This window comes from Ursus maritimus, unplaced genomic scaffold (genome assembly GCF_017311325.1).
Source record: "Ursus maritimus isolate PB19 unplaced genomic scaffold, ASM1731132v1 scaffold_9, whole genome shotgun sequence".
Taxonomy (NCBI): domain Eukaryota; kingdom Metazoa; phylum Chordata; class Mammalia; order Carnivora; family Ursidae; genus Ursus; species Ursus maritimus.
In genome coordinates this window covers 28991525-29008101 of record NW_024427107.1, presented here as the reverse complement: position 1 = coordinate 29008101, position 16577 = coordinate 28991525, and the positions used below count along the sequence as shown (strand labels likewise).

General features: G+C 45.2%; 1 protein-coding gene across 1 annotated transcript in view; it reads left to right on the top strand.

Moving 5' to 3' along the window:
• Positions 1-14935, top strand: part of ZNF704 (zinc finger protein 704) — a 230964-nt gene extending 216029 nt beyond the window's left edge. The window contains exons 6-9 of the mRNA XM_040626004.1: positions 1894-2161; positions 4365-4469; positions 13397-13494; positions 14194-14935. Of these exons, the coding sequence (XP_040481938.1) occupies positions 1894-2161; positions 4365-4469; positions 13397-13494; positions 14194-14305 (583 nt within the window). The 3' untranslated portion in view covers positions 14306-14935. The remainder of the gene's footprint in view (positions 1-1893; positions 2162-4364; positions 4470-13396; positions 13495-14193) is intronic.
• Positions 14936-16577: the final 1642 nt, after the last annotated feature.

Sequence of the window (16577 nt, the reverse complement as noted above, 5' to 3'; positions counted from 1 at the left end):
GCTGTCCTATAAAACCAGGTTGCTAGACGTGCACCCCTTCTCTAGAAATTAACAAATCGAATAAATCTTTCCTAAGGTGATAGACAGCGGCCCCTGGGTAGCTCAGTCGGTTAAACATCGGCCTTTGGCTCAGGTCATGATCCCAGGGTCCTGGGATCAAGTCCCACGTCGGGCTCCCTGCCCAGCAGAGAGTCTGCTTCTCCCTCTGCCGCCCTTCTCGTGTTCTCTCTCTCTCTCTCTCTCTCAAATAACTCTCTCTCCCTCAAATAAATAAATAAAATCTTAGGAACAAAATAAAAGAAAGTCATTTGACTAAAGTTAAAAAAATTTTTTTTAAATAAAGTGATGGACAGTTTTTAAATTTTACTCAAAACTTTCTGTGGAGAAGTACAATTGCCCATGTCTCAGGGAGAACTTTGAAGGCACCAAGAAGATATTTCTCTGGGTGATAGTAAAAATTGAGGTCTTCTAACTTCAACTTTATTTTAATTCAGTGAACACTTAGTGCTTACAATGTGTGAGGCACGCTTCTACACCCCGTGTATTTATTTGCTTAATCCTCACAATAAGCAGGTGCTGTGATTATCCCCATTCTGTCAGTGACGAGCCCGCGGCACTGGGCCACAGAGGCTGCCACAGTCACACACACAGCTGAAGGGTGTCAGATTTGAACCCGGGAAATCTGACTCCGGGATGGATGCTCATAATCACTGTGCTACAAGGACCTCAGCTCCATGCGTTCAACATTTAATAGGCACCTACTGTGTGCCAGGCACATTGATATGTGTGGAGTGACACAGAACGAACAAGACAGCCTAGAGAATCACAGTCTTGTGACGAGGATTTTAAAAAAATTACAGAAATGTGCCAAATAATTAAGTAAAGTGAATTAAATAGAATGAATACACTTCAAAGGGAGCACGGAGGGTCTAGCAGGGAGGAGTTATATCGTGACTCCTAACCTTCACAATACATCCCAAATTTGACTTCTGGTCACTTCCCTCACCAGCCCCCCTCGCCCAGACATCTGGGTGATCAATGACAACAGCCTCCTTGCCGGCCTCCCACTCTGACTCTTGCCCTCTGTCCTCTCTTCTCCAGACACTAGCGACAGTGATCCTTCTAACAGGTACCTCAGATGTCTCCTCACAAGCCCCCTGGCTTCCATCACACTGAGAATAACATGCAGGGCCATTCTGTGGACTACAGAGCCCTGCGCCATCTTGCCTCTGTCTCTGTTCACTCCACCTGGGGCCCTGGGCACCAGCCACGGGCCTCTCTGCCCTTCGTGGAAAACACCGACCCTGCCCACCCCAGAGCTGCGTGCTGTTCTTCACGGCGTGAGCTTCCCACGCATCCTGGTGCGGGTTTTTCCCTCACATCACTCAAGCCCCTGCTCAAATGTCACCTCTTCAGAAAGACTTCCTAGGAACACTCTCTTTAAAATAAATGCCTTCCCTTCATCAATTACCCTGGTAAAGGACACTAAATCTGCTTAATTTCTCTCTCTGGGATTTATCACTACCTGATATATGAAATATGCATTTCTATATGGGTTTCTTATCTGTCCCCCCCACTAGAATGTAAGTTCCATCAGGTCATGGTCTGTGCTTTGTTCACCATGGTATCAGGAGACCCTAAAAAGTGCCTGGACATCATAGATTCTCAATAAATTGTTGAATCATTGATTCATTGGATAAATCGTTTTAAGAGGTCAAGGAAGGCTTCGCTGGATGTGGACAGCTGAGTTGAGTGTTGCAGGATAAGTCAGAGTTTCCCAGACAGATGAGATGGAGGAAAAGCATTTCCAGACAGAGGGAATGGCGAGTGCAAGATTTCGGGGCAAGAAAGCGCACTGCGTTCGTGTAATCGTTTTGCCCTCTTTTGCCCTAGGCGTGTTGGGGACTCCGACTACAGTGATGGAGAAGAGGACTTTTACTACACTGAGATCAAGCTCAACACAGACTCAGTGGCAGATGGACTGAGCAGCCTGGCCCCAGTGTCACCGTCTCAGTCCCTGGCTTCACCTCCTACTTTCCCCATCCCAGATTCAAGCCGAACAGAGACTGCTTGTGCCAAAACTGAGACTAAACTGATGACACCCTTGAGCCGCTCAGCTCCCACCACGCTCTACCTCGTGCACACCGACCATGCTTACCAGGTGACTGGCGAAGGACCATGAGAGTAGTCACTTTGACCCCTGACAAAAGCAGCAGCATTCTGCCGTGCGAGGAAAGGGTAACCCGGTGGAAAAACAGCAGCACACGAGTAGCCTGTTAGCTGAGTTCGTTTTCCTTTTTCTCCTTTTAAAGCCCAGATCTCACACAGATAGGACCTCTGGGCTCCTGGATTCCCTGATATTGACTGAAGATCCAATCCCGTAGAGGTTGTCATGGGATTAAAATCCTTCATATTGTAAAAATCTCAGGAGGGTGCTTGGCACCCTTATCTGTTAAATAAGAAGTAAAATAAATGAAAATGTGAGCACTGAAAATCTTTGACACAATGACATAATCACCCTGCGCCCCAAATCGGGGGTTTCATGCCCTGCCTTCTGAACTGGTAACTAACGCTCACAGCTCAGAGCAGCGAGTATCAGTCTTCCCCAGACCAACAGCTCAGCATCACCGGGGAACTTGTTAGAAATGTAAATTCTTGGCACTGCCCCAGACCTGCTGTCTGTCCTGTAACGGACCCTCTGGGGGGGGGTCCGCTTCACTGGAAAGTCTGATAAGACCTTACAGACAAACCCTGCAAAGCTCCTTTGTCCCCCCAACAATTATTAACTCTTTTAAATGTTGATTTGTTTTAATGATATTTCAAAACATTCAAATTTTAAGAAAACATTTTTTTCCAAAATTCTCAACTACTCTGTGCAACTTTTTAAAAAAAAATCTCCTGTCCATATTTGTAACTGTGTTCTCCCAACCTGGTTTTATAAACACATTTCACATAACTGAATAGTTTCTGGTTACACCGAAGCACCAAAGTGTTTAAATCTTATTGTTAGGTATCTACTCTTTAGTCTCTCCAGTTTTTTCCACTATCATTACTAACTCTACTACGAACACCTCTGTGCCGGGAGCTTTTTTTTCCCCTTTGAATTCCCAGAAGAGTAATTATTGAGTCAGAGGATATAACATGAAAAGCTTATGGCTCTTGCTGTGTATTGCCACAATATTTTCTGGTGATGCCAGTTATAAAAACACTGTCACTAGCAGCTATATCTATAATTAGATGTAGAAACCTGTGGAAGAAGCATCCAGCCACTGATTGAGTGGACTTACGCTCAAGAGCCATGCAATAGAGCTAATTATTAAATTAGTTGATGAGATAAATTTCATTCCTGACTCTTGTTATGTTGGTCAAAAAGAATAATTAATTTCTTTGTTCTTGTTTGTCAGTGTTGCGTTTAGAAACACTGGTTCGAAATCATGGGTGTGAACCAATTTCAGCTGTGTTGTTCATCTGTACGAGAGTTGGAACACGCAGTAGGTGACCTAAAATGTCCTTCCCAAGCCATGTATTCATAATATTGGGATTGTTCTATTTATAGACATTATAAATGTTCAGCATCAAAAATGTTAAAAACACAAGCAAATGAAGAAAATTCATCCCCTAATCCCAACAAGAAGAAGCCCCTCGGTTAATATTTTTTGCATGTCCTCAAGACTTTGTTCTATGTATGTATACTCTTTTTTTTTAAAGGGAATTTATTGTAGTACTGTTTTTCTTGTGCTTTGTTTTTGCCACTTAATATATCATGAACATTTTCCCATGCCAATGAGTATTCTTTAAGAACATCAGGCTCTGTGGATATATCATGATTTATTTACCCTCTTCCCTATTATTGGACATTTGCATTTCCAGTTTTTTGTACCTAATACATAGTTCTGCAATGAACATCCTCGTATCCATTTCCTTACAATGAATTCTGGAAGTACTATAGCTAATATACAAAATACTAAGAATTTTGATACATATTGCCAAATTGCCCTCCCCAAATGTTGTACCAATTTACCCACCTGTCATCCCTGTATGATTGTTTCTTTCCCAATTTGGTAGTGAAGCATTGTGTTTTACACACAAGTATGTCCTAAAATAGGTATATTTATGTATAATAAAATTTCTTTTCAGAAACCATCAAAAACCTTCTGCTTTTATTCCATAGATAGCTTGCTGAGATGCATAAAAAGTTTATTTCTAGCTATTCTCTTGGACTATGTTTAATCTCCTCCTGTTGGATGGGCTAAGTTATTAAACCAGCTGAAACCACTTTCAGGGCCCTACTTAGGCAACGATAGCTTAGGACTACGAGGAGAAATGGTGTTTCATAACAACGTTCTCTGTTTTCTGTGGAACAGGCCACGCCCCCCGTGACCATTCCAGGATCGGCCAAGTTCACCCCCAACGGCAGCAGCTTCAGCATTTCTTGGCAGTCGCCTCCGGTTACCTTCACGGGCATTCCAGTAAGTAGAAAAACAAAAAGCCAGAATCTGGTTAATGCTGAACATAAATTTAGAGAACAAATTATAAAAACATGCAAGAAAAAGACAAAACTCAGAATGCCAGAAGTACTCTATTCCTGAGTGATACTTGTAAGCTCCCAGCACGTACCTCACGGTCCAGCCCAGCCCAGTCCAGCTTGTCTGTGGAAAAAGTCGCTATGACTGGCATTTGAGAAAACTAGGAGAGTTGCAGCCGCTGATAAACAACTTGTTAGAAATGTGTCAAGATTTTCTGTGTCGGTGGTGTATTTCTGTGTTTCCAAAAGGCTTTATAGAGTTAATAGCTGAACTCAGACGCTGAACATAAGAGAAAAAGACCCTGTACATAAATGATATTTATCATTTTGAGTAACTTTATAAAATTTATGCTTTGAAATTATTGTTTGTGGGTATGTCATTTTGAAAGGTTAAAAAAAACACATAAATTGAAATCATTTTTTTTTCTTCCAAAGCTGATAGGTACTCAGAAAATAAGGGTGCTGAACTATGCAATCAGGTTTAAGTGGTATATAAGAATTGATTTGACATAGTAAATGATTGCTGTCTGATACATTGCCATGAATTAACTTGATTCCTAACCATTCATTTAAAAATATATTGGGTCTTTTGTAGCTTATCACAGAATATCCACAGACCTACATACTGTTGATGCCCACAGTGGTTTATAACTCCTGATAAGGTCCACAGAGTGGCTTATGATAACAGACACTAACCTTATTTTCTCCTCTCCACCCTTCTCCACAAGGACCTCACAAAAGCTTCTTATTGTCAACCCCTGGCAACTTCCAGAGGTTTCCAGAAAATACTAAGGCCTCCTACAGTGCTGATAAAAATGAAAGGGGCTCAATCAATTATGCGGTGCTCTGACGATGAATATTTATTCAATCCCCTAGGAGAATAGCCAACAATAAAAAAGCATCCCGCTGGCAGCGATTTGGGAATTTGTAGCTTCCAGAAAATACTCCTGGAATTTGATTTTTAAATAATCGAGGATCTGGAGTAATTATGAAAGTCACCTGCTTCATCAAATAATAGTAACGGCTGGCCACCTGGAAAGAGCGAGAATGCAAGGAGGGATCTTGTTAGTAGACATTAGAAGACAGCACGTAGGTAACAGTTTTGCTTTCTGGCAAGAACAATGATCAACTGAGGAGGGTGTGCGAGGTTAACCATCAGTCCTTTGGGGGACTTTCATTTATTTATTTATTTGGGTAGACATAAAAGACCTGGAGTGGCTCTCATTATCATATTTGAGGCCACCCCTCTAACCTAGAAAGGCAGCTACAATTACAGCGTTCTAGAGACCCACTATTCTGAATCCTAGTAATTCCTGTCTTTGATTCGAGCATGTTCAAGAGCATACACCGTCTTGCTCAGCTGGGGTGCAAACAAGCGTAGCGTGTGGCTGGAACAGCCCAGTTCAGACTCCTTTTCAGATGACCTCTGTGACGCACCAAAATGGAATTTCTTTCCCTTTGCTTTATTCACTAAATCATCTCCTTCTGAAGTGCAGAGAAATCACTGAGCGGTGTACGACTAGCTACGTGTCCTCTGAAGTTCCTAACTGTTTTACCCAGTAAGATGCCAGCCAGGATACCTTCTGTGGTTTGTTTTCCAGCAGCAAGGTTTTGTTTTTAAAGATTTTATTTATTCATTTGACAGAGAGAGAGACAGCCAGCGAGAGAGGGAACACAAGCAGGGGGAGTGGGAGAGGAAGAAGCAGGCTTCCAGGGGAGGAGCCTGATGTGGGGCTCGATCCCAGAACTCCGGGATCACACCCCGAGCTGAAGCCAGACACTTAACGACTGAGCCACCCAGGCGCCCCTCCAGCAGCAAGATTTTAACACTCTTCTCTGCTGCGGACACTGTGTGTATCTCTACCCTCACCTCAATGCCCTAGGTTGTTCGAAGTCCCTAATTTCATTGGTTACCAGGGACAGTCCAGACCAGAGCTTTGACAGAAAGTGGACAGAGTGGCTGGGTTAACTAGGTATCCCACTGAAATCCTACTTCCGCTTCTAATGTAATCTTTCACCCTGGAATTCTCAATCTATCTGGTTGTGTCATGTTTCAACCAACACTTTAGACTCTTTTAGCAGCCATTCCTATTTCAAACTAAAGAGAAGGGGAGGAGATGCTATTTTCCCAGGCTTTGTTTTACCCTAGAGAGAAGGCTCACTATGAAAAATGTTCTTTATGTTGCTATAATGTCTATCAGGGGTTACTGTTTGCCTCCTTCTAGTGGGGGCTGGATCTTACAATGCCACACCACAGAAGCATAGGACTGGTACGCGTCCATGGACTGGGTGCCAGTGACTGTCCCTGAGTTCTCCAGGAATGCTGTCCCCACTGCTAGGAGACGGGGAGCCAGGTGGAATCTAAGAGCATATGAGTGCCTACCTTCTAAATTAGTGTAATAGGGTTTTCAGACAGAAGCTCTAAACATTTTAAATTATAATGAATTAGTATTAGTGATGGCCTCAGCTGTATCCAAATGGAAGAACAAAGCAGATTCCATTTTATAAAATGTTCTTTAAAGAACACGTTTCTCTTTGTACTCCAAAACAAATATCCCGAGCTTGTCAGCCCCGTTTAAGGTTTGCTTTTTTTCCCCACATCTTGGAGACCTGGTATTGAGAAGGGGATGCTTTTATATGCTTCCTAGAGAATAGAAATAATCTCCTTCTGAGAAATCCCAAGGTTTGCAGGATTTTATTTATTCATTTGCCTACACAAGATTTCCTGAACATCAGGCTTTAATAAGTTCCCTGGGTAAGACATCTTCCCAGAGGTGTGGACTGGAGAAGGCTGTTCTGCATAACTCCAGATGTAACTGGAGGTGCAGTCTTTTCTAGCCAAAGGCTGTAGACATAAGGGTAGGGAGAAAACCCTCATTAATTACAGTGTTCTTTGAGCTCTTTTTCCCGAATGGCCACACCTTTTCTTCTAATTATCTACATTCTTTTCTCTGTCTTTTCATGACAGAAAGCTGAGAGTTCTTGACCCCATATGAGTCTGCTCAATACTGCCATACCATAATACCATAGACTGGATCACGTTAAACCACCAAAATGTATTTTCTCACCATTCTGGAGGCTGGAAGTCCCAGATCAAGGTGGTAGCTAGTTCAGTTCCTGGTGAACTGTAGATGGTGGCTTGTAGAGGGCCACCTTCTCACTGTGTCCTTTATGGCCTTTTCTGTTGGTGGAGGCAAGGGAAGGGGTGGGGGTGGGGTGAAGAGACAGCCCTTGGGTATCTCTTCTTATAAGGACACTAATCCTATTGGATCAGGGTCCCAGCCTTTTGGCATCATTTATCCTTAATTACTTCCTTAAAGGCCCCATATCCAAATATAACCACACTAAGGATGAGAGCTTCAATATATGAACTGGGGGGGACACAAACATGCAGTCTATAACAAGCCCACACAACCAAGAACGAATCAACCTGTGATCCAAGGGCCTGGAGGGTGTCATGCTGGGGCGAGGGTCTCCAAACCTAAAATAGTAGTGCCTAATTATCAGACATTTAGCTGGGTTTTTTGTTTTTTTTTTTTTAACACCGTGAGGAAGGATTCAGAATAGTATGTTATAATATGTTACAACCAAGACAAGGATCTGGTTTTTTCCACTTGAGAGATAGAAAATCGCAAAATTTCCCCAACATATCTACAGATGGACACAACATTCTTATGATGGCTCTGTGTGAGGCTCAGATGCAAATCCTCCCTCTGGCATTTACAAACTGTGACCTCTTGCCAGTCACATTACCTCTCTTGAGCAACGCCCTCAACTGTAAACCACCCCCATGGAGTTGTACTGTTGAGCGCAGTGCCTGGCTCTGGCTGACATTATGGAACATGCACTCACTAGTCTTGCAGCCTCTGATGTGTCTCATTGCTGTAATACAGGGGCCAGAAGCGTATTCTCCCTATTTGGGATTGACTGATATAACCCATATCTACCCAACATGGGGGAGAAATGAGCCATGATTTTTGCAGACTAAAGTTCTTTAAACTCTTTTGAGGTCACACCTAATCGGCAGAAAGTGAGAGGCGTACAGAGGCCTGTGTGCTCCCCAAGCTGCGTGTGAAACTCCATCACTGTGTGAGCCAGGAATCGCTCTCATGAAGCCCGGAAGGACCCAACACCCCCACCCCGGTTTAGACCTGTGGGGGCTGCCCCATGACCTCCACCAAAGCCCCTGTAAAGAGCTGAGTCCTTAAGGACTGAAGAAAAACTGTTCTCTGGAAAAAATAAAATGGAGATTATACTTTTAGAAAAGATTATTATTGGGGTGCCTGGGTGGCTCAGATGGTTAAGTCTTTTCCTGCAGCTCAGGTCATGATCCCAGAGTCCTCGGATGGAGTCCCACATCCGGTGCCCTGCTCCAGGCGCCCTGCTCGGAGGGGAGCCTGCTTCTCCCTCTCCTCCTCCTGCTCCCCCTACTTGTGCTCTCTCACTCTCTCTGTCAAATGAATGAATAAAATCTTTAAAAATTATTATTTGTTTATTTTTTTTATTTAGGAAAAATATAGTACTCTCCGAGTATGTTATATACTTTATAAAACAGGCCCCCAAATAAACTTAGAAACAGTTAAGATATAAAACTAATAAAGATTTTTTTAAAAATGAAGATTGAAATGTGGAGACCCCTGGGAGAGAGAGCCCACATCCTGCGGCGCAGGGATTTATTTTAGAGCGCACCTTATTGCCATCAGCTCCGTGGCAGGGTGGAGGAGGCAAAGAGCAGCGCCTTGACGTCCTTCAGAACTAGTTCCAAGGTGGGCTGCTACAGACAGCCTGTGTTCGAGTATGGGCCCCACCACTTAACGGGCCGGCAACGGACTGAACGTCTCCACTCCCTTACCGAGGACGGGGACAGGATGGCAACACTACTTATCCTAGGGTCGCCGTGAAGATGAAAGCAGACAGCGCTCAAAGGCACTTGGTCTAACAAGCCCTCGGTAAATCACTACCCCCGCTACTCAGAACGCCAGGATGCTCTGTCGGCCACCTCCCGGCTCGACGTCTAAATGATCTTATCTACAAAACGCAGATAACAGCACTGCACTGGCAGGGGTTTTGTGAGGGTTAAAAGAAATGATACATAAACTAGGAGCCGGCCTCTCGCATTTGAGAGCACTAAATAAATGTCCGTTCCTACGCCAGCTACCCCCTCCCTTCCCCACCCTCCGCCCCCGCTAGAATAAAAAGCTTTAAGCCATGATTGGCTTGCTATAAAGTCTCGAGGAAAGCTCACAAGTTAGGTCCTGTTGGTCCTCACACGGAACCGAGCCACAGCCAATGTGTGAAGCGGGTCCTGGCTTCTGCTGTGTTGCGCCCCATAAAACCCAGGTCTGGGGTGGAGTGGGAGGGGCTGCTGCCGGATAGGACTAAACACGCAGGCCCTGAACTCCCCAGTTAAGAGAGCCATTAGCAGGAATAAAGACTGTAGTCAGGGGTTATTCCTCCATAGTCCTTAAACGGTGTTTTTTTGGAATTTTCAAAAGCCTGGTCCTCACTCCGTCCTCAAACCAGCCACATCACCAGTTTTCCCATTTCCGCAAGTGGCACCACCCTCCCTCCAGCTGCTTGGGCCAGAAGCTAGGATTCACCCTTGGCTCCTCTTGATTCACCCCTGATTGTTCTAAAGATTTGTCTTCGTTTTTTCCCATCCTTCAGCGGGTCCCAGACTCTGCATGATTCTGCCCTGAATCCAGCCCCTTCTTACCACCGATGCCCCGCAAATAGTGCAAAAGCCTCGTAACTAGACTGCAGGGCTCCTCTCCAGACTGTCTCCAATTCATTCTTGAAGCAACAAAAGAGTTGGGTTTTTTTTTTTTTTTTTTTTTTTTTTTTTTTTGGAAGAAGCAGGCTCCCAGAGGAGGAGCCCAATGTGGGGCTCGATCCCAGAACGCCGGGATCACGCCCTGAGCCGAAGGCAGACGCTCAACGACTAAGCCACCCAGGCGCCCCGAAAAGGGATCTTTTTAAGGCATTAATCAAATGTCTCGCTTTCTAAAATTCTCCAGTGGCTTCCCCAGAACTTAGAGCAACATTCAATTCGAACTCTTCAATCACAGCCAGGAGGCATGACCTCTACCACTTCCTGTCCATCTACTCCCAGCCTCCACCCCTTGTCTTCTGGCCCCATTGGCACTCTGCACCTAGGAGCCTCTGTCATTGATCCCCCTTTCTCCAGAGTGCATGAAAGATAAAAGGCAACCCCTCGGGGGGCCTTCTCTCACTGCCCTAAATAAGTAAATGTCCTCTCTCTTAATGAGGCCTTGCCTATCGACCTATTTTATTTTCTTCAGGCAGTTCTCACTAAAATGATCTTGCTTGTTTGTATTTATGGCCTGTCTCCCCAGTAGAATATATGCTCCATGAGGGCAGAGACTTGGCATTGTTCACAGCTATGTACCCACATTCTAGAAGGGTGTCTGGTGCATAGAAAGAACTTCATTAATATTTGTTGAATGAAGAGCACCCTGTCATCTCATATCACTTCACATAAAATGGGTGTGGCACTTTTGCACAATTTAGAACCTTTCACATTATCAACCAGCTGATGGAAGTTGGGTCACTGTCATGTCAACTAAACTCTCCTAGTTCTCTCACTAAATAAGACAGTATTCTTGGGATTCTATGAATTCTGTAATAATTTTTAGATTTTTTTAATTGTCTCAACCACTTAAAACAATCCATATAAGTGCATTCTAGATCACCACAGTGGCTGTGAACACCTGAAGCATTCCCTCCCTCTGGTTTGCTGTAATGCACCCTGGTCAAGGGTGGGATGCAGGGTAGGTGTAGGATGGGACGGGATGGGGGCGCCTGGGTGGCTCAGTTGTTAACCGTCTGCCTTCAGCTCAGGACGTGATCCCGGAGTCCTGGGATCAAGCCCCACATCGGGCTCCTCCACTGGGAGCCTGCTTCTTCCTCTCCCACTCCCCCTGCTTGTGTTCCCTCTCTCACTGGCTGCCTCTCTCTGTCAAATAAATAAATAAAATCTTAAAAAAAAAAAAAAAAGGAGGAGAGGGGATGGAGATTCTGCTCCTGGAAAGACCTACATATCTATCCACATCAAATGCATATACTGAACCCCAAAGCTTTAATTTTTAAAAAAAAAATATGTATGTTAACTTACCTCTTCTGACCCTTGCTCTTACCCAGCTTTAGCAAAAAAGTAAAGACCAATGGTACAGAATAATTCAGAATCAGGGCAACAACAGTTTAAAATGTTAGGTTTTTACTTACCTGTTTAATTTCTTAAATCAACATCTAAGAAGATAACGCTGATGTATATTCCTTTGAATTGAAAGAAAATATAAAGTGCTAGTACCCGTACTAGAGAAATTCAGTAATCTAAGTATGCCTTAGGAACGTTCCCATGACTGTTCATTGGTCATGGTACTTCCATGGCCACGTTGGCTTCTAGATAATTGTCTAAATTCATTAAATATCTGCTCTTCCACATATGGCAATGCTGTGTATTTACTTGAAATATCATTTGTCTTTTCTTACAAAAACTTGTTTTTTGTACTTGTTGAGAATCCCAGGTGCTGGGAAGATATTTAGTGTTATGAGAGCAGAAGATGCAAAGGGTCCAGTAAGAAGTGTAAGAGGAATCAAAAGCCAGGGGCCCTCCTGTTATTATGCCTGAGAGGCAGAGGTGTACCAGGTCAGACACATGCTCTGGCATCAGGTAGAGCTCAATACAGCGCTGGCCCTGCCATCACAAGTTCCATGACCTTGGCCAAGCTATTTAACCTCCCTATGCCTTGGTTTCCTCATCTATAAAGTGGGAACAAGAATAGTACTTATCACGTGGGGGAGTTGTGACAATTAAAGCCATCATCAGTAAACGTGTCACGTAGAGAATGCCCAGTAAGTATTTCAGGAATGACATTTGTTCTTGACTTGCTTAGACTCTGCTTCTAACATTTATTCCCATTTGGACCCCACAGTCTGCTGTGTGGATGTCTTATGCAAGAAGATATTTATTTAGGGGCTGTGAATGATCTCGTAAAGCCAACAGAGGGCCGAGGTCCATGTTGTGTCATTGCCATTGACTGGCTATATAATTTTAAATAACTCTCTTAACCTCTCTAGGGATTTGTCTTTTTTAAAAGGTAGCTCATGAGGCTTAGAATAGGTGAAACTATACTTTAAGGTTTGAAATATTATTCAAGTGATAATATGTTACTATGGGCAACTTGGAATACACATGTGAAGTCATGAAGTTTTTTTTTTAAAGATTTAATTTATTTATTTGACAGAGATAGAGACAGCCGGCGAGAGAGGGAACACAAGCAGGGGGAGTGGAGAGGAAGAAGCAGGCTCATAGCGGAGGAGCCTGATGTGGGGCTCGATCCCATAACGCCGGGATCACGCCCTGAGCTGAAGGCAGACGCTTAACTGCTGTGCCACCCAGGCGCCCCAGTCATGAAGATTTTTAAAGTATTCATTGTTGGGGTGCCTGGGTGGCTCAGTCGTTAAGCGTCTACCTTCAGCTCAGGGGGTGATCTCGGGTTCCTGGGATCGAGCCCCGCATAGGGCTCCCTGCTCTACTGGCAGGAAGCCTGCTTCTTCCTCTCCCACTCCCCCTGCTTGTGTTCCCTCTCTCACTGGCTCTCTCTTTGTCAAATAAATAAAATAAAATCTTTAAAAAAAAAAGTATTCATTGTTGCCAAGTCTTTTCTGTTTGGGAAGGCATTTAAATTCTGCCACGAGCATCACCCCTCTCCGTGTTAACATGCGTCTCTGTGAAGGAAGCACTTCAACTCCATGTCTGATGTTGACCACTGTCCATGGGGCAAAGTTTAATAAATGCACGGTGAGGAAAACCTGCCCCATCAACTTTGTCTTTCATGTCCTCGCCAGGTGTCACCAACACATAATCATCCGGTGGGCACAGGAGAGCAGAGACAGCACACTCACACAGTCTTGTCCTCGCCACCTAGAGGGACGGTCAGCCTGAGGTATGACTGCTTGACTCCACCCTCCTCATCTCAAGGGAATTCACTGAAAAACAGAGGAGCAGCAAGGAATAGAGAAAGCATCAGATATGATCTTCCGTACAGTTTCCCTGAAACTGACAAAACACCCTTTCTTTTGTTGCCATGGTTTTCCCCACCCATCAGTTATTAATGAAGAGTTATTGTTGAGAGGGGCGGTGGCAATAGTTTCCCGTAAGTTTTCTTGCAGAATAGATACTGGTGATTAGTGGGTCTATTTAAAGCCATATGGCCTTAACCTCTGTATTAAAAGAACTTTAAGATACAGTTGTTAATACAGATCAAGGAGAAACCCCTCAGATTTCCCTTAACCAGAGTGCCAGAAATTTGAGAAGCAAGAGAGCACCTGAAAGCCCATACTTAAAACTTAAAAGAATAAAGCTCTCTACTGGTATTTTTTGTATTTACTTGTTGAATTCAATTTGATGAAGAGGGCATGCCCCCAAATGGACGAGTAGAAGCTGGAGAGTTATAGTAGCCAACAGTAACAGCTGAGCGTGGCGGCCGCTGCACCGTCCAGCAGGTGCTCAAGTCCGCACCGAGCAAGAACCCCTACTAGGTTTCTTAACACTGTTCTCTTGCTCTTCCAAGGGATCTCAAGCCCTCCAGAGAACACGCCCTGACTTCCGCCCTCTGCCTAACTGCTCCTTGCCTGTCTTGCAGGAAGCCCCGGGGAGAGGGCAAGAAGTGCCGCAAGGTGTACGGCATGGAGAACCGGGACCTGTGGTGCACCGCGTGCCGCTGGAAGAAGGCGTGCCAGAGGTTCACTGACTGACCCCCGGGGCCACCGCGCCGGCGCCGCCCCGCTGCCCTCGCCTTCCGCCGCAGGTTCTGGAAAAGCGCTTTTTCTTCCCAACAGAATACACTTGAAGCCCAGGAAAAGCACTTCCAGGAAACTTGGTGGAATGACAGCAAAAAAAGGATAAAAAATAAAAATAAGGTCACCACCCTCCCTGCTCTTGCTGAGAATCCAGCGTCGGGCAGCTCTACTTTTTTTTTTCCTTGAAAAGAAAAGTCAGCTTTTTTTTCCCCCCTGTATGTCTAGGTCTGAAAACTGTGGACTTCATAGCAACTAAACCAACAAAGCCCGTTTTACCTAGAGAGGAGGCATATTTTGATAAGTTTTCTGAATAATGCCATTCCTGAGATTTTTTTTGACGTATTAAAAAAAAAGCTACACGTTATTCAGTAGCGTTTGTACAGAGAACAATCCCTGCTTTCATTGTGAATAGTATTTCCCCTGTTTCCCGGCTGACTTCTCGGAGCAGTGCACCTCGGGACGTGCTGCCGGGAAGCGCGGCACCCCGGGTCTCCTCCTCGGTCTCCTTCGTCTGTTCCTCGCGTTTGCAAGAATGGCCCGCACGAACCGCCACGGCGCTGTTAGCCTGAAGGGCCCCCGACGGCGTCCGCCCGCCAAGAGATCACCAGCAGACTTCAGCCCCCAGCTGAGTCCAGGACACCCCGCCGCCATGTGGGGGGGGCACCCAGGAGTCGCCTGGGCTCTCGAAGAAGCCCTTCCCCGGGAGGCGCCGCGGCTCCTCCTCCGCCGGCCGCCGCTCCGTCGAGCACGGGCGCGCGCGGCCCTCCGGGTAAGCCTCGATGATGCTTTTTTCAGGGGAGCAGTGCAGACGGCGGCCTGGCTCTGCTCGGCGCTGCTGGTCTGACAGCCTCCTTGCCAGGTTAGCGGGTCATCGGGCCTTCCCTCAAAACTCCACCCCGGAACCGGTTTCAGAAAAGGTAGAGAACTGGGACTCCCCCCGCAGGCTTGCTGTGGACAGCGGAGCACAGCGTCCACGTCCCCATCTGTGCAGAGAGACACGTGAGGTCAGCAAACCAACATGCATTCCGAGCGCACTTTCAGAGGTTGTATGCTTTAGCACGTCCGGGAGATGGGTTCGTGAGCGAAGAAACAGGATATGGGCGCATGGGAGGTCCCAAACTTTATTTTTCTTATAAAAATATGGGAACTGTTCGTTAAGAATTTGCTCAGAGGGGAACATACAGAACACCAAAAGGCAAATGCATGTCGGTATAGGAATCTCTCAATTTAGTAGGGCCAGGGCTCCCACTGTGTTGCTTTTGGCAGGCTTTCTAGCCTGGTTTGTTTGTTTGTTTGTTTGTTTGTTTGTTTGTTTGTTTGTTTTGGTGGTCGTGGTATGGGGGAGGGGAGTAGTCGTCATGTTCTATATATAAGCTCATCGTCTATCTGTCCTACCCTGGATTGCCCTGCTAATGAGTTGTTTCTCCTATACCTATGCAAAGTAGGAGCACCTTATAGTGCTGTGTCAGGACGGGGAGCCTACAATCAGCCATAGGAATGTTCACTGAAATTGCACAGACGAAAGTTTAATATATGTCTAGAGATTGTACATACACTTTTGTTTTAAAGAGTTGAAAGAAGTCATCTAGTAATAACAAATAGCCTTTTCCTTTTATAATCGAGGGAAATAGAAGGAGGTTCCACAGTGTAATACCCACAAGCTCTGCATTCATATGTTTGAGCAATTTTATTTTTTAAGCTTTCAAATGACTTTTTAAACATTATTCCTTGAAAGATGCTGTGTTCCACCACTTATTTGTATTTCAACCACACTTATTTCAAGAGAGCAGGAAAAGAGCTTCATTTAATTTCCTGTCATGGTTACCGATCCCTAGTAGCTCTGGCACCGGCTTTAATGCGTGTTTCAGTATTTACAAGGTCAGCCAGGAAAGGGCATTATTTTTTTTTATGGGCGGAAGTGTATTTGCATCCTCAATCGCAGCATGTCTTTTCTCCTCCCTGGAGTCCTCTTGCTGTAGCTATAGAGCATATATAGAGATAGCCACATGTCTCTGCTGTGACATGATGCTCCGGCCTGGCCCAGGAGGCCTGAGCTGCAGGTGGACTGCCCAGCGGCCACAGCGAGTCCAGAGCTGAACCATTTGAGCTGGTTCCCTGTGGACCGAAGGGATGGTTGGCTGGGATGCCATCCCACAGCAGAGGGTTTTCTCTTCAGTGAGGCTCCCTGGCCTGTGATCCTGAGATTAAGTCACTCATCAAAAACAAT